The sequence below is a fragment of the Cherax quadricarinatus genome, chromosome 2 (genome assembly GCF_038502225.1).
Source record: "Cherax quadricarinatus isolate ZL_2023a chromosome 2, ASM3850222v1, whole genome shotgun sequence".
NCBI lineage: Eukaryota > Metazoa > Arthropoda > Malacostraca > Decapoda > Parastacidae > Cherax > Cherax quadricarinatus.
The window spans coordinates 22,794,546-22,820,623 of record NC_091293.1 but is presented as its reverse complement, the minus strand read 5'-3'; the positions used below and the strand labels follow the sequence as shown (position 1 = coordinate 22,820,623).

Here is a 26,078-nt window from a genome sequence, read left to right as displayed (position 1 = left end):
ATGGTGGCAGTGTAGCAGATATGCAGGGAGTGTAGCAGACATGCTGGGAGTGTAGCAGACATGCAGGGAGTGTAGCAGACATGCTGGCAGTGTAGCAGACATGCTGAGAGTGTAGCAGGCGTGCAGGGAGTGTAGCAGACATGTTGGCAGTGTAGCAGACATGCTGGGAGTGTAGCAGGCGTGCAGGGAGTGTAGCAGACATGCTGGCAGTGTAGCAGATATGCAGGGAGTGTAGCAGACATGCTGGCAGTGTAGCAGACATGCTGGGAGTGTAGCAGGCGTGCAGGGAGTGTTGCAGGCGTGCACGTAGTGTAACAGGCGTGCAGGGTATGTAGTAGACGTGCTGGCAGTGTAGCAGACATGCTGGCAGGGTAGCAGACATGCTGGCAGTGTAGTAGATATGCTGGGAGTGTAGCAGACATGCTGGGAGTGTATCAGACATGCTGTGAGTGTAGCAGGCATGCTGGCAGTGTAGCAGACGTGCAGGGAGTGTAGCAGACATGCTGGCAGTGTAGCAGACGTGCAGGGAGTGTAGCAGACATGCTGGCAGTGTAGCAGACATGCAGGGAGTGTAGCAGACATGCTGGGAGTGTAGCAGATATGCTGGGAGTGTAGCAGACATGCTGGGAGTGTAGCAGATATGCTGGCAGTGTAATAGATATACTGGGAGTGTAGCAGACATGCTGGCAGTGTAGCAGATACGCAGGGAGTGTAGCAGACATGCTGGCAGTGTAGCAGATATGCTGGGAGTGTAGCAGGCGTGCAGGGAGTGTAGCAGGCGTGCAGGGAGTGTAACAGGCGTGCAGGGTGTGTAGTAGACGTGCTGGCAGTGTAGCAGACATGCTGGCAGGGTAGCAGACATGCTGGCAGTGTAGTAGATATGCTGGGAGTGTAGCAGACATGCTGGGAGTGTATCAGACATGCTGTGAGTGTAGCAGGCATGCTGGCAGTGTAGCAGACATGCTGGCAGTGTAGCAGACATGCTGGCAGTGTAGCAGACATGCTGGGAGTGTAGCAGACATGCTGGGAGTGTAGCAGACATGCTCGCAGTGTAGCAGGCATGCAGGGAGTGTAGCAGATATGCAGGGAGTGTAGCAGGCGTGCAGGGTGTGTAGCAGACGTGCAGGGAGTGTAGCAGGCATGCAGGGAGTGTAGCAGACATGCTGGCAGTGTAGCAGACATGCTGGCAGTGTAGCAGGCATGCAGTGAGTGTAGAAGGCATGCAGGGAGTGTAGCAGACATGCTGGCAGTGTAGCAGATATGCAGGGAGTGTAGCAGACATGCTGGCAGTGTAGCAGATATGCAGGGAATGTAGCAGACATGCTGGCAGTGTAGCAGACATACTGGCAGTGTAGCAGGCATGCAGTGAGTGTAGAAGGCATGCAGGGAGTGTAGCAGACATGCTGGCAGTGTAGCAGACATGCAGGGAGTGTAGCAGGCATGCTGGGAGTGGAGCAGGCATGCTGGGAGTGGAGCAGGCATGCTGGCAGTGTAGCAGACATGCTGGCAGTGTAGCAGACCTGCTGGCAGTGTAGCAGACGTGCAGGGAGTGTAGCAGACATGCTGGCAGTGTAGCAGACGTGCAGGGAGTCTAGCAGACATGCTGGCAGTGTAGCAGATATGCAGGGAGTGTAGCAGACATGCTGGCAGTGTAGCAGATATGCAGGGAGTGTAGCAGACATGCTGGGAGTGTAGCAGATATGCAGGGAGTGTAGCAGACATGCTGGCAGTGTAGCAGATATGCAGGGAGTGTAGCAGACATGCTGGCAGTGTAGCAGACATGCAGGGAGTGTAACAGGCATGCAGGGAGTGTAGCAGGCGTGCAGGGAGTGTAGCAGGCGTGCAGGGAGTGTAGCAGACATGCAGGGAGTGTAGAAGGCATGCAGGGAGTGTAGCAGGCATGTAGGGAGTGTAGCAGGCGTGCAGGGAGTGTAGCAGGCATGCAGGGAGTGCAGCAGACATGCTGGCAGTGTAGCAGACATGCAGGGAGTGTAGCTGGCAGTGTAGCAGGCATGCAGGCAGTGTAGCAGACATGCTGGCAGTGTAGCAGGCATGCAGGGAGTGTAGCAGGCATGCTGGGAGTGTAGCAGACATGCTGGGAGTGTAGCAGACATGCTGGGAGTGTAGCAGGCATGCAGGGAGTGTAGCAGACATGCAGGGAGTGTAGCAGACATGCAGGGAGTGTAGCAGACATGCAGGGAGTGTAGCAGGCATGCAGGGAGTGTAGCAGACATGCAGGGAGTGTAGCAGACATGCTGGAAGTGTAGCAGACATGCTGGTAGTGTAGCAGACATGCTGGGAGTGTAGCAGACATGCTGGGAGTGTAGCAGACATGCCGGGAGTGTAGCAGGCATGCAGGGAGTGTAGCAGGCATGCAGGGAGTGTAGCAGGCATGCAGGGAGTGTAGCAGGCGTGCAGGGAGTGTAGCAGGCATGCAGGGAGTGTAGCAGGCATGCAGGGAGTGTAGCAGACATGCTGGGAGTTTAGCAGACATGCAGGGAGTGTAGCAAGCATGCAGGGAGTGTAGCAGACATGCAGGGAGTGTAGCAGGCATGCAGGGAGTGTAGAAGGCATGCAGGGAGTGTAGCAGGCATGCAGGGAGTGTAGCAGGCATGCAGGGAGTGTAGCAGGCATGCAGGGAGTGTAGCAGGCATGCAGGGAGTGTAGCAGGCATGCAGGGAGTGTAGCAGGCATGCAGGGAGTGTAGCAGGCATGCAGTGAGTGTAGCAGACATGCAGGGAGTGTAGCAGACATGCAGGGAGTGTAGCAGACATGCTGGGAGTGTAGCAGACATGCTGGGAGTGTAGCAGGCATGCTGGCAGTGTAGCAGGCATGCTGGGAGTGTAGCAGACATGCTGGCAGTGTAGCAGACATGCTGGCAGTGTAGCAGACATGCTGGGAGTGTAGCAGACATGCTGGGAGTGTAGCAGGCATGCTGGCAGTGTAGCAGGCATGCAGGGTGTGTAGCAGGCATGCAGAGAGTGTAGCAGGCGTGCAGGGAGTGTAGCAGGCGTGCAGGGAGTGTAGCAGGCGTGCAGGGAGTGTAGCAGGCGTGCAGGGAGTGGAGCAGGCGTGCAGGGAGTGTAGTAGGCGTGCAGGGAGTGTAGCCGGCGTGCAGGGAGTGTAGCCGGCGTGCAGGGAGTGTAGCCGGCGTGCAGGGAGTGTAGCCGGCGTGCAGGGAGTGTAGCCGGCGTGCAGGGAGTGTAGCCGGCGTGCAGGGAGTGTCGCCGGCGTGCAGGGAGTGTCGCCGGCGTGCAGGGAGTGTCGCCGGCGTGCAGGGAGTGTCGCCGGCGTGCAGGGAGTGTAGCAGACATGCAGGGAGTGTAGCAGGCATGCAGGGAGTGTAGCAGGCATGCAGGGAGTGTAGCAGACATGCAGGGAGTGTAGCAGGCGTGCAGGGAGTGTAGCAGACATGCAGGGAGTGTAGCCGGCATGCAGGGAGTGTAGCCGGCATGCAGGGAGTGTAGCAGGCATGCAGGGAGTGTAGCAGACATGCAGGGAGTGTAGCCGGCATGCAGGGAGTGTAGCAGGCATGCAGGGAGTGTAGCAGACATGCAGGGAGTTTAGCAGGCATGCAGGGAGTGTAGCAGGCATGCAGGGAGTGTAGCAGACATGCAGGGAGTTTAGCAGGCATGCAGGGAGTGTAGCAGACATGCAGGGAGTGTAGCAGACATGCAGGGAGTTTAGCAGGCATGCAGGGAGTGTAGCAGACATGCAGGGAGTGTAGCCGGCATGCAGGGAGTGTAGCAGGCATGCAGGGAGTGTAGCAGACATGCAGGGAGTGTAGCAGGCGTGCAGGGAGTTTAGCAGGCATGTAGGAAACGAGAGGAAGGCAAGTTTATTATGCTTCAATATGACGCTAATACATCTCTACGGCTTATTTATCTATCACACTTCATCTACTTTGACATAATAAACAATATTAATAACATAGAAACACAATATATACTCTAGAATGAATAAAATATGTCATAATGTATGTGCAGACCCATTCTCTCACATGTAGGCCGTCCAGCTTTATCCCATTACAGTTGAAGCTGCTAGAATTTTGGCGTAGTACTATGACACCAACACTGGCTCATAAGCTATAGTACTATGACACCAACACTGGCTCATAAGCTATAGTACTATGACACCAACACTGGCTCATAAGCTATAGTACTATGACACCAACACTGGCTCATAAGACATAGTACTATGACACCAACACTGGCTCATAAGCCATAGTACTATGGCACCAACACTGGCTCATAAGCCATAGTACTATGACACCAACACTGGCTCATAAGCCATAGTACTGTGGCACCAACACTGGCTCATAAGCCATAGTACTATGGCACCAACACTGGCTCATAAGCCATAGTACTATGGCACCAACACTGGCTCATAAGCCATAGTACTATGACACCAACACTGGCTCATAAGCCATAGTACTATGGCACCAACACTGGCTCATAAGCCATAGTACTGTGGCACCAACACTGGCTCATAAGACATAGTACTATGGCTCCAACAATGGCTCATGAGCCATAGTACTATGTCACCAACAGTGAAAGGGTTAATAAAAATTGCTCCTCTGTACATGTAATAGGCCATCCTAAGAGATTTTTACTTCCAATACAGTAGTAACTCCAACTCAGCTGGAATGAAATATTTTAACCCTTAAATAGTCCAAACGTATATATACGTTTTTTCAACATTTGAAAGTATGTAAAAAAATGTAGATCTTCTTTCTTGTTTTACATTTAAAAATGTACAAAAAAAAACTTTTATCTACATTTTTTTTTTTTTGTTATTTTTGAAAATACAGTGGACCCCCGGTTAACGATATTTTTTCACTCCAGAAGTATGTTCAGGTGCCAGTACTGACCGAATTTGTTCCCATAAGGAATATTGTGAAGTAGATTAGTCCATTTCAGACTCCCAAACATACACGTACAAACGCACTTACATAAATACACTTACATAATTGGTCGCATTCTGAGGTAATCGTTATGCGGGGGTCCACTGTATGTAAAAAAAACGTAGATCTACTTTTGGAGCACTACGGATTTGAACATCGATTTGTTTGGACCGTTTAACCCCTTCAGGGTCCAAGACCAAAATCTGAAGTGGTGCTCCAGTGTCCAAGAAATTTTGAAAAAAAAACAAATTATTTTTTCTTACAAAATTAAAGAGCATATTTTTGTGAAGGTAATAAGACAAAAAAAAAACTTCTGATCAGTACTTACCGAGATACAGTGCCAAGAAGTTTGTCCAAAATGATGTGGTGGCGGCAACATCGATGAATTCCACATACGCGCATTACTTTATTTAGCGGTTTTTATAGTTTTTTCTTTTCTTTTCCAATTTTTTTCTTTTCCTACTAACATTTGGGGCCTCAGAAACCAATACTGTATATAATGTATATACAGTGGACCCCCGCATAGCGACCTTAATCCGTGCAAGAGGGGTGGTTGTTATGCGAAATGTTCAGTATGCGAATGAATTTTCCCCATAAGAAATAATGGAAATCAAATTAATCCGTGCAAGACACCCAAAAGTATGAAAAAAAAAAATTACCACATGAAATATACATTTTCCTACACACAAAGAGAAGGATACATGCACAATAATAGAGTAGTACATGCACAATATATATTGTGCATGTAGTAGTCTACTAAATGAAGAATAAATGACACTTACCTTTATTGAAGATGCAGCAATGACTGATGAGACACTGTGTCCTGGGAGTGCCTTTTCCTCCTGAGTACTGTAGGTCCTGTTTGGCATTTTCTTCCAGAACAGGCCTTATCACACTGTGTATGCCACTACGATTCTTAAATCTCTCAAACCAACCTTTGCTGGCTTTAAATTCACCAATATGAGCACTAGTTCAGGCACTTTTCCCTGTTCACCTGGGTGTTAGTCGACTGGTGTGGGTTGCATCCTGGGAGACAAGATTAAGGACCCCAATGGAAATAAGTTAGACAGTCTTCGATGACACTGACTTTTTTGGGTTATCCTGGGTGGCTAACCCTCCGGGGTTAATTGTTTATCGGTAATTGTTTCACGTTAAGCCACACCAACAACACACTCTCCACATCTTCGAGTAATACAGCTGTTGGTGGTGCAGCAACAACAGCTGTGGTGCAGCTGACCAAGGTGCAGCAGCAGCTGGGTACAGCTGCAGCTGTGGTGCAGCAGCAGCTGACTGTGGTACGATAGTATTTATCGCCCTTTTTACCACAGGGTTGGCATTAGAAGCTTTCTTTGGGCCCATGGTGGCATATTTAGCAGTTACAAGCACTATAAACAATGGAATAATACAAAATGTATCGAATGTATGCATGCAGCCGGCCACCCTGGCTTGTAAACACTGACGGCAAGGCAGGCGCTCAGGCTGGACGGACAGGTTCAGGACGAGTCATGTTCAGAGACAGCTGATGGTGCAACAGCAGCTGACCGTGGTGCAGCAGCAGCTGACTGGTCCAGCAACAGCTGACTGATCCAGCAACAGCTGACTGGTCCAGCAACAGCTGACTGATCCAGCAACAGCTGACTGATCCAGCAACAGCTGACTGGTCCAGCAACAGCTGACTGATCCAGCAACAGCTGACTGGTCCAGCAACAGCTGACTGGTCCAGCAACAGCTGACTGATCCAGCAACAGCTGACTGATCTAGCAACAGCTGACTGATCCAGCAACAGCGATTCTTAAATCTCTCAAACCAACCTTTGCTGGCTTTAAATTCACCAATATGAGCACTAGTTCCAGGCGTTTTTCCCTGTTCACCTGGGTGTTAGTCGACTGGTGTGGGTTGCATCCTGGGAGACAAGATTAAGGACCCCAATGGAAATAAGTTAGACAGTCTTCGATGACACTGACTTTTTTGGGTTATCCTGGGTGGCAAATCCTCTGGGGTTAATTGTTTCTTGGTATTCTCAATAAGCCACACCAACAACGGTGCTACAGCAGCAGCTGACGGTGGTACAGCAGCAACAGACGATGCTACAGCAGCAGCAGACGATGCTACAGCAGCAGCAGACGATGCTACAGCAGCAGCAGACGATGCTACAGCAGCAGCAGACGATGCTACAGCAGCAGCAGACGATGCTACAGCAGCAGCAGACGATGCTACAGCAGCAACAGACGATGCTACAGCAGCAGCAGACGATGCTACAGCAGCAACAGACGATGCTACAGCAGCAGCAGACGATGCTACAGCAGCAGCAGACGATGCTACAGCAGCAGCAGACGATGCTACAGCAGCAACAGACGATGCTACAGCAGCAACAGACGATGCTACAGCAGCAACAGACGATGCTACAGCAGCAACAGACGATGCTACAGCAGCAGCAGACGATGCTACAGCAGCAGCAGACGATGCTACAGCAGCAGCAGACGATGCTACAGCAGCAGCAGACGATGCTACAGCAGCAACAGACGATGCTACAGCAGCAACAGACGATGCTACAGCAGCAACAGACGATGCTACAGCAGCAACAGACGATGCTACAGCAGCAGCAGACGATGCTACAGCAGCAGCAGACGATGCTACAGCAGCAGCAGACGGTACTACAGCAGCAGCAGACGATGCTACAGCAGCAGCAGACGGTACTACAGCAGCAGCAGCAGCTGTACCACCAATAGTAGCGATGGTTGATTGGGGTTTATTATACAACCTGGCCAGCTCGGAGACACGCACTCTACTTTCATACTTATCAATGATCTTTTTCTTCATCTCTATAGTAATTCTCACCCTTATTGCTGTAGGGTTGGCACTAGAAGCTTTCTTGGGGCCCATGGTCACTTATTTTCCAGAAAAAATCACCAAAAACAATAATAATACGAAATGTTCCGATTGTATGCTTGGATGTTACCGCGGAGGCTGGCTGGTAAACAATGCCACCGGTGGAACATGTGAGCGTGGCTCAGGCTGCACATTGGACGCGTCTCGGACCAAGGGCGGTGAGCGGGTTTTTGGGTGGTATGCGAGGCAAAATTTTTGCGATCAAAGCGTCCGGTATGCGGATTGTACGGTATGCGATGCGTACGGTATGCGGGGGTCCACTGTATTGAACACAATAACCGCACTAAAGTTATTATCATATTATTGTTTACCACTGTTGTTTATTACAATAAACATGCACAAATATTGTATAATACTAATGTTCTATCATATATTTACATATTTACAATCACTGGACATGGTTTTAGAACTGCTGGAGCTTGTGGAACTCCTTGAAACAAGGCACCATGCACAGAGGCACCTTACATTCCTCACACTTAAACCGAGTGTCTTTGCGTCTTTGTTGCCGTCGTTTTGTTTGTGCACAGACGATGCATCTCTTCTGAGCAAATTTCTTCTGAGTTGAAGGAAGCTGTAATATGAAATGATCACCTTCCCTCCTCAAACGCTTGGGTATATCCTGAGTAATTCGAGGACCTTGTTTTATAGCAGGTGTTCTTACCTGGTACTTCATTATGAGTTGTCTGACAACAAACAAGCAAAATTCACCATACGGTGGTCTGTTGCCAGTCTTTATTTGGTACATATTATATGCATTGAGCATTGAAATGTCCATGAGATGGAAGAAAAGTTTCATGTACCACTTGTACACAATCAACAAAACCAATCTGCATGTCACATTTGTCAACCAAGTGCATGTTTTGTGTATAATCAATCACTGTCACTGGGTTTTGAATACGTTCATTAGTCACTCGATCAACTTTGCCACTGTCTTGCATTTCATTACGGTGAATGGTTGTCAACAATGTGACATCTCGTTTGTCATGCCACCGTAATGCCATGATATCATTGGCAGTAAACACCTGCATGTCATCACCACGAGCACCTGCATTGAGCCTGGGCATATGTTTATGATTAGAACGCACTGTGCCACACACATCTGTCTTGTTCACTCGCATGAAATCACTGAGTAATGGGCTTGTGTACCAGTTATCGGTATATAATGTATGCCCCTTACCAAGATAAGGTGCCATCATGTTTCTCACTACGTCACCTGAGATACCCAATAAAATCTTGGTATCTTTCAATGTTTTACTTCCCATGTATACAACAATATCCAACACCAGGCCACTGTCACAGTCACAGAGTACAAACAGTTTTCTACCAAAGCGTTTCCTCTTGCTCGGTATATACTGCTTGAATGACAGTCTACTTTTGAACAAAATCAAAGACTCGTAAATTACAAGATTCTTGAATGGATAAAAGTATATGCAGAACTTTTGTTTGAGATACATGAAAACATTTCTAATCTTGTATAACCTGTCACTTCTGTCAGGCCTGGTTTTGTCAGAGAAGTGCAACATACGTAACAGTAAGATAAACCTGTTCACTGGGATGATTTCACTGAAGACCGGGGTAGAAATTAGCCAATCTGTGGACCAGTATGCTTTTATATTATGCTTAAAGACATGAGGCATAAGCATTATTGTTGCAAAAAGCAAATACATTTCTGCAACAGTCGTCTCTTTCCACCTGTGTAGTCTTGACTGTGGTGATATGATCGTATTTGCCATGGTGTACTCAAAATACTTATTACTTTCCCTGACAATAGTTTCCATCAATGGCTGGTCAAAGAATAATTCAAAGAATTCCAGTTCATTGGCCGTGGTTCCAAGGGAACAAGTAGGTAGAATTCCACTTTGAGAGTCATCAAAGTGGTGGGGCTTGGGAACAAAATTGGGATTTTGCTGCCAATCCCAGATACGGTTTGCTGGTGGATACTGGACATCATAGGCTGGTTGTGTGGGTGGTTGTGGTGGGCTGGTGGCTGACGCTCCGCTTTGTCCTTGAACAGAAGAGTCAGCAGCGTGGGTCCTAGCCTGGGCTGGTGAGTCACGCATGGCCGTGGCACTACCATCACCACTACCACCATCTACTGATGCCTGTGGTCTATCCATGCCAAGTGTAGCCACATCATCCTCACTATCACTATCTAAACCTGGTGTAGGGCCACGGGATGTACTCCAGGATGTACTCCGTCCCCTGGGCACAGCATAGGGTACACTGCCCGAGCGCATGCGGCGGCGAACATACCGATGCTTCACTGATGAATATGATTCCTCACTATCACTACTCGAATGATCGTCAAGCACAATAAAATCACAATCCACCTCGCTATCATCATCATTACTGAAGTCAGAGGCCTGGCCACGCGAAAATATTAGTTTTCTCTTGCGTTGAGGCACAGCTGACCGTGAGTCACGAGTGCCCACACCAGAGGTGGAAGGTTGAGGATCATCAGGGTTTTCTGCACTATTATCGATATCCTGGTCATTCCTTTCGGTCACTAACTGATCAAAGCCATAGAATTCGTCTTCATTTCCACTTCCATCAGTGTCAGAACTATCGGATAGGAAGAGGAGAGTCCCAATTTTCCAGGGAGTGAGAGCTGACTTGCGACGAGGCATGGTGAACAAGGGTAACTGAGCCGGCGTTCCCACAATGCTATGCAGGTGCCTAGATTTTTTGTTTATGGCACACACCCACCACACAGACCCATTCTCTCACATGTAGGCCTATGAGCGCTTTCGCTCTAAATTTGATGGCGCTAGAATTTTGGCGTAGATCTATGGTTTGGACACTCAACGTGAAGCCGTAGATCTACGGGACGGACCCTGAAAGGGTTAAGGGTTAAGCTCCCATTTCTACTGCATCCTTAATTGAATAAATGACTATGTCTGCATCCCTTCTGAAGTCTTCCATCTCAAACTGACAGATTCCAACATTGTATGAAATTCATTGTATGGATATCTAAGAGGCATGTGCAAGTACATATGTTAGGAGTGAGTGGAAGCAAGTGGCTTTTATGACTTGATGTGCTGTTTGAATGTGAGCACGGTAGCATTTATGAAGGGATTCAGGAAAACTAGTTACCCAGACTTAGGTCCTGGAGGCAGGAAGTATGGTGCTGCACTCTGATGGAGAGGTGGGGATATTGCAGTTTGGAGGGACATCTGAGCTGTATTGTCACTGACAAGACAGTAATAGTGAGTGATGCTGTATGTGTTTTTTCTTCTTAGGGTCACCCTACCTCAGTGAAAGATTGGAATCATATAACTCTTGCTCCCAGTATGTAACTGTCATAAAGAATAGTGTAGCTGCACATTGCTGATGCATCCTGTTTTGCTAATGAAATAAAAAGAAAACTTATTCAATGACAAACTGATGTGTAACATCCTCATTGTAACATCCTCACCCATTCTTTTAAGTGCAGTATTCTACTTTGCATTCCTGCTAGACACTCTGTTCTCTTCTAGTCATAGTCTTCTCTGAACCCTTACTTGGGTATCCTTTATTTCATTTATTTTGTACTTAATGAAAAATGTAAGTTTTTTTTTGTTTAAGGAAGAAAAAGATAAGGAAAGGAAGAAAAAACAGAGAGAAGAGAGAAGGAAAGAGCCAGAAAAGGGAAAAATGAACTCTGATAAGCCATCAGGTGATAAAGAATCAGAGGAGGAGACTGAAGGTGTTGATGGGGCAGTGAAAAAGACAGCAGATGAAGGTGAAGAAGATAAAACCTGTGAAGCCATGGATGTTGAGAGCTCTGATGCAAAAAAAGATTATGCTAAACCTGATGAATTTACAGTCAACAAAAGCAGCAAAAAAAATCAAGAATGTAAAGAAGAGGCTGATGCTGATGTAACCATAGAGATGGTAAGTGCTTTTGCATACAATACATGCTTAATGTACGCACCTAAATGTTCAGATTAGTACTTCAATATTGCTATAGCAATATCCTTAGAATTAGTGAAGGGTATGACTTTTTAAAATCATGACCAGACAATTGTAAACTTGGAGCCCACGGTGAGCAGGTCCTTAGAACTAGGAGGCCATTGTGTATAGAAATATACCAACAAGGTACATTAACCAGAGAGGTTAAGTAACAGGAAACAGTAGTTTCATTGTTTATAATAAATATTAGGTTACTCTTGTTATGTAAATTCTCTCTGCACAGATGTACACATATAGTTATTCTGCCCTATATTTCTTTGTTAAATAATTAAGCAGCTGTGATAGCTGGGTTTAGATGTTAAAAGTAGGTGGAGTTTACCTGGAAAGAGTTCCGGAGGTCAACGCCCCCGCGGCCCAGTCTGTGACCAGGCCTCCTGTTGGATCAGAGCCTGATCAACCAGGCTGTTACTGCTGGCTGCACGCAAACCAATGTACGAGCCACAGCCCGGCTGATCAGGAACCGACTTAGGTGCCTGTCCAGTGCCAGCTTCAAGACTGCCAGGGGTCTGTTGGTAATCCCCTTTATGTATGCTGGGAGGCAGTTGAACAGTCTCTGGCCCCTGACATTTATTGTATGGTCTCTTAACGTGCTAGTGACACCCCTGCTTTTCATTGGGGGGATGTTGCATCGTCTGCCAAGTCTTTTGCTTTCGTAGTGAGTGATTTTCGTGTGCAAGTTCGGTACTAGTCCCTCTAGGATTTTCCAGGTGTATATAATCATGTATCTCTCCCGCCTGCATTCCAGGGAATACAGGTTCAGGAACCTCAAGCACTCCCAGTAATTGAGGTGTTTTATCTCCGTTATGCGCGCCGTGAAGGTTCTCTGTACATTTTCTAGGTCAGCAATTTCACCTGCCTTGAAAGGTGCTGTTAGTGTGCAGCAATATTCCAGCCTAGATAGAACAAGTGACCTGAAGAGTGTCATCATGGGCTTGGCATCCCTCGTTTTGAAGGTTCTCATTATCCATCCTGTCATTTTTCTAGCAGATGCGATCGATACAATGTTATGGTCCTTGAAGGTGAGATCCTCCGACATGATCACTCCCAGGTCTTTGACGTTGGTGTTTCACTCTATTTTGTGGCCAGAATTTGTTTTGTACTCTGATGAAAATTTAATTTCCTCGTGTTTACCATATCTGAGTAATTGAAATTTCTCATCGTTGAACTTCATATTGTTTTCTGCAGCCCACTGAAAGATTTGGTTGATGTCCGCCTGGAGCCTTGCAGTGTCTGCAATGGAAGACACTGTCATGTAGATTTGGGTGTCATCTGCAAAGGAAGACACGGTGCTGTGGCTGACATCCTTGTCTGTCAGATATGAGGATGAGGAACAAGATGGGAGCGAGTACTGTGCCTTGTGGAACAGAGCTTTTCACCGTGCCTGCCTCGGACTTTACTCTGTTGACTACTACTCTCTGTGTTTTGTTAGTGAGGAAATTATAGATCCATTGACCGACTTTTCCTGTTATTCCTTTAGCACGCATTTTGTGCTCTATTACGCCATGGTCACACTTGTCGAAGGCTTTTGCAAAGTCTGTATATATTACATCTGCATTCTTTTTGTCTTCTAGTGCATCTAGGACCTTGTCGTAGTGATCCAATAGTTGAGACAGACAGGAGCGACCTGTTCTAAACCCATGTTGCCCTGGGTTGTGTAACTGATGGGTTTCTAGATGGGTGGTGATCTTGCTTCGTAGGACTCTTTCAAAGATTTTTATGATTTGGGATGTTAGTGCTATCGGTCTGTAGTTCTTTGCTGTTGCTTTACTGCCCCCTTTGTGGAGTGGGGCTATGTCTGTTGTTTTTAGTAACTGTGGGACGACCCCCGTGTCCATGCTCCCTCTCCATAGGATGGTAAAGGCTCGTGATAGGGGCTTCTTGCAGTTCTTGATGAACACGGAGTTCCACGAGTCTGGCCCTGGGGCAGAGTGCATGGGCATGTCATTTATCGCCTGTTCGAAGTCATTTGGCATCAGGATAACATCAGATAGGCTTGTGTTAACCAAATTCTGTGGCTCACTCATAAAAAATTAATTTTGATCTTCGACTCTCAGTCTGGTTAGTGGCTTGCTAAAAACTGAGTCATATTGGGACTTGAGTAGCTCACTCATTTCCTTGCTGTCATCTGTGTAGGACCCATCTTGTTTAAGTAAGGGCCCAATACTGGACGTTGTTCTCGACTTTGATTTGGCATAGGAGAAGAAATACTTTGGGTTTCTTTCGATTTCATTTATGGCTTTTAGTTCTTCCCGCGATTCCTGACTCCTATAAGATTCCTTTAGCTTAAGTTCGATGTTTGCTATTTCTCTGACCAGTGTCTCCCTACGCATTTCAGATAGATTGACCTCTTTTAGCCGCTCTGTTATTCTTTTCCGTCGCCTGTAAAGAGAGCGCCTGTCTCTTTCTATTTTACATCTACTCCTCCTTTTTCTTAGAGGAATAAGTCTTGTGCATACATCGAGTGCCACCAAGTTAATCTGTTCTAGGCATAAGTTTGGGTCTGTGTTGCTTAGTATATCTTCCCAGCTTATATCGGTTAGGACTTGGTTTACTTGGTCCCACTTTATGTTTTTGTTATTGAAGTTGAATTTGGTGAATGCTCCCTCGTGACTAGTCTCATTTTGTCGGTCTGGGGCTCCACGCATACATGTCTGAACCTCAATTATGTTGTGATCTGAGTATATTGTTTTTGATATGGTGACATTTCTTATCAGATCATCATTGTTAGTGAAGATGAGGTCTAGTGTATTCTCCATTCTAGTAGGCTCTATTATTTGCTGGTTTAAATTGAATTTTGTGCAGAGATTTAAAAGCTCATGTGAGTGTGAGTTTTCATCAGAGCTGCCTCCTGGTGTTATTACTGCAACAATATTATTTGCTATATTCCTCCATTTTAGGTGCCTTAAGTTGAAATCCCCCAGGAGCAAGATGTTGGGTGCAGGAGCTGAAAGATTTTCCAGACAGTGGTCAATTTTTAACAGCTGTTCCTGGAATTGCTGGGATGTTGCATCCGGAGGCTTGTAGACTACCACAATGACTAGGTTTTGGTTCTCGACCTTTACTGCTAAAACTTCCACTACATCATTTGAGGCATTGAGCAGTTCTGTGCAAACAAGTGACTCTGCAATGTACAGGCCAACTCCCCCCCCCCCCTTTGCCTGTTCACTCTGTCACATCTGTATAGGTTGTAACCTGGGATCCATATTTCGTTGTCTAAGTGATCCTTTATGTGGGTCTCAGTGAAAGCCGCGAACATTGCCTTTGCCTCTGCAAGCAGTCCACGGATGAAAGGTATTTTTTTGTTTGTTGCTGGCTTTAGACCCTGTATATTTGCAAAGAAGAATGTCATCGGACTGGTGGTATTGTTGGTACTGGGGGGGGATTTTTTTTCCGGCATTAGTATCTGTATCTGTTGGTTTGGAGTGGAGGCCATCGACTTTGGTTCCACTCCAGGAATGACTGGATTTGGTGTACAATTTCTGCCATTTCCTGCCAGTTTTTTTTCCTTCCTGGCACTAAAAAACCTCTCCCTCTTGAGTGGCTGTGGCTACCCAGGTTTTCCCATGGCCTGGATGTTTTGTATCTTTTTGTCCCCTTTAGATGGTGTGCCTGGGAATTTAAGTTATAGCACAGTCTTTCCTGTACTGAAGAGGTACACATTTCAGGGTGAAAAAGCTTACAGGAAGGGAGTTTGCATTTTCCTGTTGTCATATGGGCACGGCATTTTCTAGGGTGGTCATAGTTGCACGTCCCATCTGTTTCTCCAGATTTCCCATGTCTGCAGATACCAAGTGCATAGTATGTGCACAGGCTTGGTTTCCCATTTGCCTTGGGTTTCTGTGACTGTATTCCCTGTTGGTGCATGTTTACCTGTCTTATTCCTATCTTCCCTAGCACCAACAATGGAGCTCCCACCAGTTGTTTTTGGTAATATATCCTCACTATTGCTAGTGGAGTTCTCTTGTTTGCTATTTCCTGTTGTATTTCTTGTTTGCAATATTGGTTTTATCTTATCTTTGACTACACTTGTTTCCCCACTACGGCTCCTGTCCCCTATGAGGTCATTTATAGGCATTCCTTCCTGCGTATAATTCCCGACTACCTGGACAAAATCTCCAGCTTCACCATTACTGTCTCCCAGGACAGCATCTCCAACTTCACCATTACTGTCTCCCAGGACAGCACCTCCAGCTTCACCATTACTGTCTCCCAGGACAGCACCTCCAGCTTCACCATTTCTGTCTCCCAGGACAGCACCTCCAGCTTCACCATTACTGTCTCCCAGGACAGCACCTCCAGCTTCACCATTACTGTCTCCCAGGACAGCACTATCAGCCCCACATTTACTGACTACCAGGACATCACCTCCAGCCTTACAGTTTCTGACTACATGGCCAGTATCAAGGGCAGTACCATTCAGCCCAGACTTTTTATGTTCCCATCTGTTGTAGAAAGCTTCCAGGTTGTCTATGAAAGCAGCTTTGATGTTATCCTCTTTTAATACCCTTGTGATTTTAGTCTACAGATTCATCTCCTTTGGGCATACCCAAAAACACTTCCCTGTTTTAATACTGCTTGTAGCTTGTTCTTGGATATCTGCACAAGGGGTGTGACACCAAATTCCACAAAAATGACAATTTATCCATGTAGAAGCCCGTTTGTTTGATTTATTGCAGACTACACACAGCTTTATAATGATTTGAATGGTTGATTTACTGTAATTCTACTAGCAACCTCTTGAATACTCTATTAAAGGGTTAACCCTTTACCAGGCTGTGCCTCATATTTGAGCAGATGCAACAATTGCAACCTATATTGTGACAGTATATGCAATTCTAAGACATATTTATTTGTGATAATTTTTTGAGTTTATTTATTTTTGGGCCATAAAATGCCCTTTTTGGCCGCATCAAATATGAGGCACCCCCTGACAATGGTTAAACTGTAGGTGACAGATCAGGCATCAAATTTGATGCAAGCCTGACAAAGGCATTTGTCTAAAAGAATTGTAACAGCTGCTATAACTGATAATTAAAGGCATAAATATACATTTAAGGTTTATTCATAAACAACTTGGGTAAACAAAAGGCACAGAAACTTGATTTCAATAAATTTAACACATTTTTAGTAATTGACATTTTATAAAAAAAAAATGAAAAAATGTTACAAAAATATTATCAGAAGAATTTAAGCATGTTGTTGCTTATGGAATTCCAGGAAACAATTCCTCATGGAATTTAGACATAAATTAACCTTGCAGAAGGAACAAGCAAAGGAAGAGTAGGTCCTCTTGTTCTTGGTGTTGCAATGTTTACATGAAAGCCTCTTTGCAGAAACTGGCCAGTGTGTTTGTGTTTCATCAAATATTTTATCATGAGGCCTTTTTCTATGCTGATTGGGAATGTCATCAAGTGAAGAAGACCGTGAAGTTGAACAACTTGGAGATCTCAGGCTCCTTGGGATTCCGTTGGTTGACTTTCTTGCAGAATGGGAGATGGAAAACCGAAATTCCTTGAGGTTCATGTATTTCTCTTTCAAAGCACCACAGTTACGCCTGTACAACAACCAGCCATTGACACAACAAAGATCAATGATATATCCAAAGAGCCTCATGTACCAGCGTTTTGCTTTGAGTGGAGACTTGTAGAGATGCACCTACATATCATTCTTATCTATGCCCCCCATATGGGCATTATAATTTTTTATCACTGCAGGACAGTCAACTTCCACCTTTTGTTTGAGCTCCTTGCTGTACCTCTTTATCTTTGTCACTGGGTTGATGCCAATATCATTAGTCAGTAAAGTAACAACCTTACTGTCTTTCCAACGTACAGCAAGGACACCATCCGAAGAACAGTAATCCATAGCACTCCTTTTCACTTTTGTTTTTTCCATGTCATTGACAGACATAAGTGGTTGTTTTCCAATTCTGCTGTCCCTTGCAGTGCCTGTGTACCTGCAATTGAATGTAGCATGCAGATATTTCACTAGAGGCAAACTGGTAAAGAAGTTATCTGCATAAATTGCACTGCTCTTTGTATGGTCCATAGTCTTTGCAAGGCAAATAACAACCTTGGAACTTATAGGCATTTTCTTCTCCTCCTCTGTTAGGCTAACACTGTGATAATCAAATGATGTTTGACCTTGATACATCATTATGTCATGTATAAATCCATCATCGCTGGCCCGGCAAAAAAGTTTAAATCCCCATTTATCAGGCTTGGTCCTGATATATTGCCTGAGATTTCCTGCTCTTGTTCCCTTATATCCCACCATTACCTCATCAACTGATTGCTTTGGTGTACCTGGAACTGTTAGACATGCTTTTCTTAGACCTTCAAACAGTGGTAACTCTGGCATGATGTAATCCCTTCTTCTTTGAGCCCTTGATCCATAAAACACATTTGTGTTCAACTGAAATGAACAGAAAACACAAAACGAGCATTCCATATGAGCAAATTTACAAGGTAAAATTACTCATATATCAATGAATTTGATTCAGGATGCAATTGTTAGCTATCAGTGACAAAGACAGTCTAATTATGATCTGTTAATCCAAGATATATGATACCTTCATTGGCACATTTCTTATCACCATTGTCAGGTCGGGCCTCAATATCGACACAAAAATGGTAAGTGATAATCTACCATTGTCAGGCCGGGCCCCAATATCGATACCAAAAAGGTAAACAAAACTTCAAGTGCATTTATTTGTTACTTCTCAATGCCTCAGGCAATTCATTTACATCTCAAAATGAGGTTCAAACATTCAATAATGCACTGGAAACACATTCAGAAACTTACCGACATTCTGGAGTGGGTAAATTGGTGAAATATCAGGAGAGTGAGGGTCGAAATGCTGCTCCTTCAACAAGTCAAGCAGTACTGAACACTCGAGGAGCTCCCAGCCAATAGCAGAGGACAATACCCAAGTGACGCCACCTTCAAGCTCCGCCCAGAAGGTGTGTGATTGGCTGGATTGAGGTGAGAAGTCTCTGGGAGCATATGCTTTGTGTCTATGGTGCCATGAAAACCATACTTTTGGTGCCTCAATATTGAGGCACTGCCCGGTAAAGCTCTAGCTATCTGTATTTCTATTTCTAACTGTACTTTTATATTGGGACAGCTTACCGGAGTACGCTCCTGGAGTTTGTTTTATATTTATTGTTTGTGTTTATAAGGGCGCCTACAACCCCATCCATTTACAGTCTGCTTTATTGTCCAACAAATCCGTTTGAAACCGGCCAAGGGTTCAACCAGTCAAGGGTTCAGTCCAGTCAAGGGTTCGGAGCCAGTCTGATCTGATCAGTGGGTCACTTATTTAAAACATATTGGTCGGTGATTTGGGCTAACACATGAAGGATCTACTGGAAAATTCTACCCGAGTAATATGTTATTTGATTGATACAAAAGTATAACTTGCGTGTTGAAGAAACCGGTGACTGCTGGAAACTCCTACAGTGACGAACGGTCGAGCCTCAACCCTTGTTTATCAATCGCTGTATCTAGCTTTTCTAGTTTTTCTTTTTGGCCTCCACCACAATAAATGCTATATTATCACCATAGTTGACTGGTGGAAATTTTGGAGGAGGGACGCTTTTTCTGTAGTAATAATTGCTTCTCGTTGTGTATATTGCGACCGCTGGTAACTACAGGTTATATGAAATTCACAGTAACGTCTGGTATTTCAAGAAAAAGAAACTAATGAGTCACTCCACTCCACTAAGTACCATTATAATACTGGTTAGTTGCTACTACAGCACTGTATTCTGCTATTCACTGGTATCACTAGATTATATGCGAGTACACTAGCAGGCCAGGAAGATTATTAAAAACAGCTGACCTGTGGTATGTTTCTGGCGACTTCTGGCACCTGCCTCTATAGGCTTATCACTTCATTTACAAATTCACCTGTTTTCAAATGATACTTTAGCCTTTATCATCTATATACTAGGGAGCCACTGTAGTATACACTATAACACTATGTATACACAATGCTATCAGGGAGACTTTCTTTCCTCTGACAAGAAAAGTTCAATTATTATTATTTTTTCACACGGCACCCAGGCCTATGATTCCCCTCTGGTCGTAAACTCTGCTAGGTAGTGCACACTAATTCTCCTTTTTTGACTCAGTATATAATGTTTTCCGCCCAAGATTGGTTCCAGGTGCTAGAGGGATGTATCGTATAGGATTGATGGAGTGGTTGGTGTATTATTCAGTATATACATGAAGGAAAGGAAGGTACCAAAGGATTGACTGCTGAGTATACCAGGTAAAGTTTATGGTAGTCTTATTATTAAAAGGGTTAGGGACATGTTTGAATGTGCATGGGTGTAGTACAGATAATGATAGTTTATTTTGAATGTTATGGATGAAAAGAAGCTGGATGTCCTGGCTCTAAGCAAAATAAAGCTGAAAGGGGTAGGAGACTTTCAGTGGAGAGGAATAAATGGGATTAGATCAGGTGTATTTGAAAGAATTAAAGCTAAAGAAGGAGTAATGGTAATGTTGAATGATCAATTATGTAAGCAGGGTGGCCCAAAAATCAAAAAGTTTCTATTTAACTTTAGTAATGTATACAGGAGAAGGGGTTACTAGTCCCTTGCTCCTGGCTTGTTAGTTGCCTCTTACAACACACATGGCTTACAGAGGAAGCATTCTGTTCCACCTTCCCATGGATTGGGGAAAGGAAATGAGGAAATATAAATGCATAAATTCAATGTGGATTAAAATAAGAGTGGGATGCAAAAAGTGTTTATGCACCCAGGGAAGAGTGAAGTGTAGAGAGATTTTGGGAGATGTTAAATGAGTTTTTAGGGTGTTATGAATCAAGTGAAACAGTAATTGCAGTGGGAGACCTACATGCTAAAGTGGAAGAAACTGCAGTAGAGGGTGTAGTAGGTAAGTTTGGGGTGCCAGGGGTAAAAATCAGGGAGGCCTTTAAACTTTGTATAAAAAGAGGTTCAGTAATAGACAATACTTATTTTTTTTTTTTATTATTTTTAACACTGGCCGATTCCCACCAAGTCAGGGTGGCCCGAAAAAGAAAACTTTTACCATCATTCACTCCATCACTGTCTTGCCAGAAGGGTGCTTTACACTACAGTTTTTAAACTGCAACATTAACACCCCTCCTTCAGAGTGCAGGCACTGTACTTCCCATCTCCAGGACTCAAGTCTGGCCTGCCGGTTTCCCTGAATCCCTTCATAAATGTTACTTTGCTCACACTCCAACAGCACGTCAAGTATTAAAAACAATTTGTCGCCATTCACTCCTATCAAACACGCTCACGCATGCCTGCTGGAAGTTCAAGCCCCTCGCACACAAAACCTCCTTTACCCCCTCCCTCCAACCTTTCCTAGGCCGACCCCTACCCCGCCTTCCTTCCACTACAGACTGATAAACTCTTGAAGTCATTCTGTTTCACTCCATTCTCTCTACATGTCCGAACCACCTCAACAACCCTTCCTCAGCCCTCTGGACAACAGTTTTGGTAATCCCGCACCTCCTCCTAACTTCCAAACTACGAATTCTCTGCATTATATTCACACCACACATTACTTATACAGTGGACCCTCGCATAACGTTATTAATCTGTTCCTGAGAGCTCAATGTTAGGCGAAATTATCATTAGGCGAATGAATTTTCCCCATAAGAAATAATGGAAATCAAATTAATCCATGCAAGACACCCCAAAGTATGAAAAAAAAAATTTTTGCCACATGAAATATTAATTTTAATACACACAAACTGAAAAAGACATGCACAGTTACATGACACTTACCTTTATTGAAGATCTGGTGATGATTGATGGGATGGGAGGAGGGGAGAGTGTTGATGGTCTTAGTGTTTAGAAGGGGAATCCCCTTCCATTACGACTTGAGGTGTCGAGTCCTTTTCCGGGGTTACTTACCTTCTTCTTTTAATGCCACTAGAACCAGCTTGAGAGTCACTGGACTTCTGCCGCACAACATATCTGTCTATAGAGGTCTGTACCTCCCGTTCCTTCATAACATTCCTAAAGTGTTTCACAACATTGTCAGTGTACAGGTTGCCAACACGGCTTGCAGTAGCTATGTCAGGGTGATTTTCATCCATAAAGGTTTGCACTTTAAGCCACATTGCACAGATTTCCTTAATCTTTGAAGTAGGCAACTTCTTCAATTTCTCTCTCCCCTCCTCCGAAGCAGTTTCCTCAGGTCTGGCCTCTTGCTGTTGAAGTTGATCTAGCAGCTCGTCAGTGGTTAGTTCTTCATTGTCCTCCTCCACCAACTCTTCCACATCCTCCCTACTAACCTCCAACCCCAAGGACTTCCCCAATGCCACAATTGATTCCTCAACTGGCATATGCCTCTCAGGGTTAGCTTCAAATCCTTCAAAATCCCTTTTGTCTACACATTCTGGCCACAGTTTCTTCCAAGCAGAGTTCAAGGTCCTCTTAGTCACTCCCTCCCAAGCCTTACCTATAAGGTTTACACAATTGAAGATATTAAAGTGATCTCTCCAAAACTCTCTTAGTCAATTGAGTTTCTGAGGTCACTACAAAGCACCTTTCAAACAGAGCTTTTGTGTACATTTTTTTGAAGTTTGAAATGACCTGCTGGTCCATGGGCTGCAGGAGAGGAGTGGTATTAGGAGGCAAAAACTTCACCTTAATGAATTTCATGTCCCCATAAAGTCGCTCTGCCACGTCTGTAGAATGACCAGGGGCATTGTCTAACACCAGGAGGCACTTAAGGTCTAATTTCTTTTCAGTTAGGTAATTTTTCACATTGGGGGCAAATGCTTGGTGTAACCAGTCATATAAAATGTCCCTAGTGACCCATGCCTTGCTGTTTGCCCTCCACAGCACACACAAATTAGCCTTGAGGATATTCTTTTGCCTGAACGCTCTGGGAGTTTCAGAGTGATACACTAATAAAGGCTTCACTTTGCAATCACTACTAGCATTGGCACACATTAACAGAGTGAGCCTGTCTTTCATAGGCTTAATGTCCTGGGAGTGCCTTTTCCTCCTCAGTAATGTAGGTCCTGCTTGGCATTTTCTCGAAAACAGGCCTGTTTCGTCACAATTAAACACTTGTTCAGGTTTCAGTCCTTCACTGTCTATGTACTCCTTGAATTCCTGCACATATTTTTCAGCTGCTTTTTGGTCCGAACTGGCAGCCTCACCATGTCTTATCACACTATGTATGCCACTACGCTTCTTAAATCTCTCAAACCAACCTTTGCTGGCCTTAAATTCACTCACATCATCACTAGTTGCAGGCATTTTCCTAATTAAATCCTGATGCAACTTCCTAGCCTTTTCACTTATGATCGCTTGAGAGATGCTGTTTCCTGCTATCTGCTTTTCGTTTATTCACATTAATAACAGTCTCTCAACATCTTCTATCACTTGCGATCTGTGTTTCGAAAACAAAGTTGCACCTTTGGCAAGAACAGCTTCCATGATTGCCGTTTTCTTGGACACAATAGTAGCGATGGTTGATTGGGGTTTACTATACAACCTGGCCAGCTCGGAGACACGTACTCCACTTTCATACTTAGCAATGATCTCTTTCTTCATCGCCATAGTAATTCTCACCCTTATTCCTGTAGGGTTGGCACTAGAAGCTTTCTTGGGGCCCATGGTCACTTATTTTGCAGGTGAAATCACTAAAAATGCTGTAATAATACAAAATGTTCCGATCGTATGCGTGGATGTTACCGCGGAGGCTGGCTTGTAAACACTGGCACCCATGGAACATGTGAGGCTGGCTCAGGCCGCACATAGACGCGTCTCGGACGAATCGCGTTGAGCAAGTTTTTTAACGCTATGCGAGGCCAAATTTTAGCAATAAAATGTAATGCTAGGCGGATTTAACGTTATATGATGCCAACGTTAGGCGGGGGGCCACTTTACTTATATTTTAGGAAAACGATTAGTAAATGAGATGTAATAGAGGGCCTGCTGACAGCAGTTTGTTATACTATGTAATAGTAGAAACAAGGTTGATGAGCAGACTTCTGGATGTACATGTTTTTAGAGGGGCAGCAGATATATCAGGTCATTATTTAGTTGTAGCTACAGTAAGGGGTAGATGGTACAATGAGAATGTCATCGGGGAGTAAGAAAAATGAAAGTTTATTTATTGAACAACAAAGAAATTAAGGTAAAATATAAGGAACTGTTGGGAGAAAGATAGCCTAGTGCGAGTGTAGGTAATAAGGAAGAAGTCGAAGAGATATGAGGTAGATTTAGGAATGCAGTGTTAGTGTGCAGCAGAAGTTTGTGGATATAGGACGGTGGGTGCCGGAGGGAAGAGAAGGAATTGGTGAAATGACGAGGTAAAGGAAAAAAATCTTGCATATGAGAGATTTTTGCAAAGCTGAAGTGATGAGGAGAATTGAGTATATGGAGAGTAAAAGAGAGAGTACAAATTTGGCAAGGGAGTGTAAAAGGAGAGCAAATAAGGTAATGGATGAAGTTTTGATAAAAAAAAATTTGAAAATAAGAATGTTTTGGAGTGAGATTAATAAGGAAGGGTTGGGATATTTGCAGTTATGAACTGTAGTAATGGCAAGACTCTAGTAAGATAGTGATGGAGTGAGTGGTGATGAAACTGTTTCTTCTTTTACGGATCACCCTACCTTGGTGAGAGATGAACAGTGTTAAAAAAATTACAGTGGACCCTCACGTAACGGCGGCATCGTCTAACGCCAAAATCGGATAGCAGCACTTTTTTGCGTCAAAATTTTGGCTCGGCTAAAGCCCAAGAACTCGGTTAACCCTTTGACTGTTTCGGTCGTATATACTATAAGACTTACGAGCCACCGTGTTTGACGTATATATACTCATAAATTCTAGCGGCTTCAAATCAAGCAGGAGAAAACTGGTAGGCCCACATGTGAGAGAATGGGTGTGTGTGGTCAGTGTGCACTACATAAAAAAAATCCTGCAGCACACAGTGCATAATGAGGAAAAACTCCGGCCATTTCTGTTTTTAATTAAAATGCCGACTTTGTGGTCTATTTTCATACAGTATTTATGGTTGTACTCTCGTTTTCTTGGTCTCATACGATAGAATGGAAAACATATTATAGAAATAGACATGATTATGATTGGTTTTACCATGAAAAGAACCTTGAAAGGAGGGGAATGTTTGATTTTTGCCGATGTTCAAAAGTAAACACAAGCTATCATTTTCCAATAAATGTCCAAGTAGCCATTCTAATATGAAGTCATGAATGGGTTGACATTATTTATATAATTATTACAGTATTGCAGTGGTCTGCATAACAGTAAATCTTCTATTTTTTGTTTGAATAAAAATTCAAAATAGAAAGCAAGAGTAATATCAGAGGGGCCTGGAGACATGACTGATGAACAAAGAAAATGTTATTTTAGAGCCAGGAATGTCTGCATTGTTCATTCTTGACCCTATTTTGAAATTGTCATGTTTTTTAATTTTTGTGAAATTGGCCAAATTGCAAATTTCTGACCATGTTATTGGGTAGTTGAAATCGGTAAATGGGCAGTTTCTTGTACTCAATCGATAGAAAAAATGGAGTTCTAAAGAAATAGCTATGAGTTTGGTCGAATGGAATAATGGAATTAGCCGAAAATAGGGCTTAAAGTGGGCAAAATCGTCAATTTGTAAATATCACTTAGGTCGCTAACTTCGCGAGAGCGTAATTTCGTGAGTCTTCCATCAAATTTCGGGATAAGATTGTCTATCATTTCATAAGATTTTTTTTTGGAGGGGGGGGATTTGCGACACTAAGAGACATCCTCAGGATTTGGGTTTGCGACAGTCAAGGGGGTTAAGCCTTTCAGGGTCCAGAGGCCAAATTTCGAAGTGTGCACCAGTGTCCAAGAATTTTCAAAAAATAATTTTCTTATTTTTTCTTATGAAATGGTAGAGAATGTTTTTCTGAAAGCAATGAAGCAAAAAGTACGAAATTTGATGGAAAATTCACAAAATTATGCTCTCGCAAATTTTCTTGTGTCAATGATTTTTGTGCATCGGTGATTTGCCAACTCTGACTCCTATTTTAGGCCAATTACATTATTCCAGTCAACCAAATTCTTAGCTATTTCGCTAGTATTACTTCTATCGATTGAGCACAAGAATTCGCCAAGTCAACTGTTTCAACTACAAAATACAGTTATTGGAAATTGGTAATTTGGCCAATTTAATGCAAAGTTAAAAATACTCCAATTTCAAAATAGGGTCCAGAATAAACAATGCAGACATTCCTGGCACTAAACTAACATTTCCTCTGTTCATTAGTTAAGTTTTCAGGCTTTACTAATGAATTCTATTTTGATTTTTTATTCACATGATG

At 44.1% G+C, this 26,078-nt stretch overlaps 1 protein-coding gene across 1 annotated transcript in view; it reads left to right on the top strand.

The window, feature by feature from the left end:
* Nucleotides 1–26,078, top strand: part of LOC138853077 (titin homolog) — a gene marked incomplete at its 5' end in the record, with an annotated part of 174,400 nt that overhangs the window by 56,155 nt on the left and 92,167 nt on the right. Inside the window, 1 exon segment of the mRNA XM_070087638.1 lies at nucleotides 11,357–11,665. Within this exon segment, the coding sequence (XP_069943739.1) occupies nucleotides 11,357–11,665 (309 nt within the window).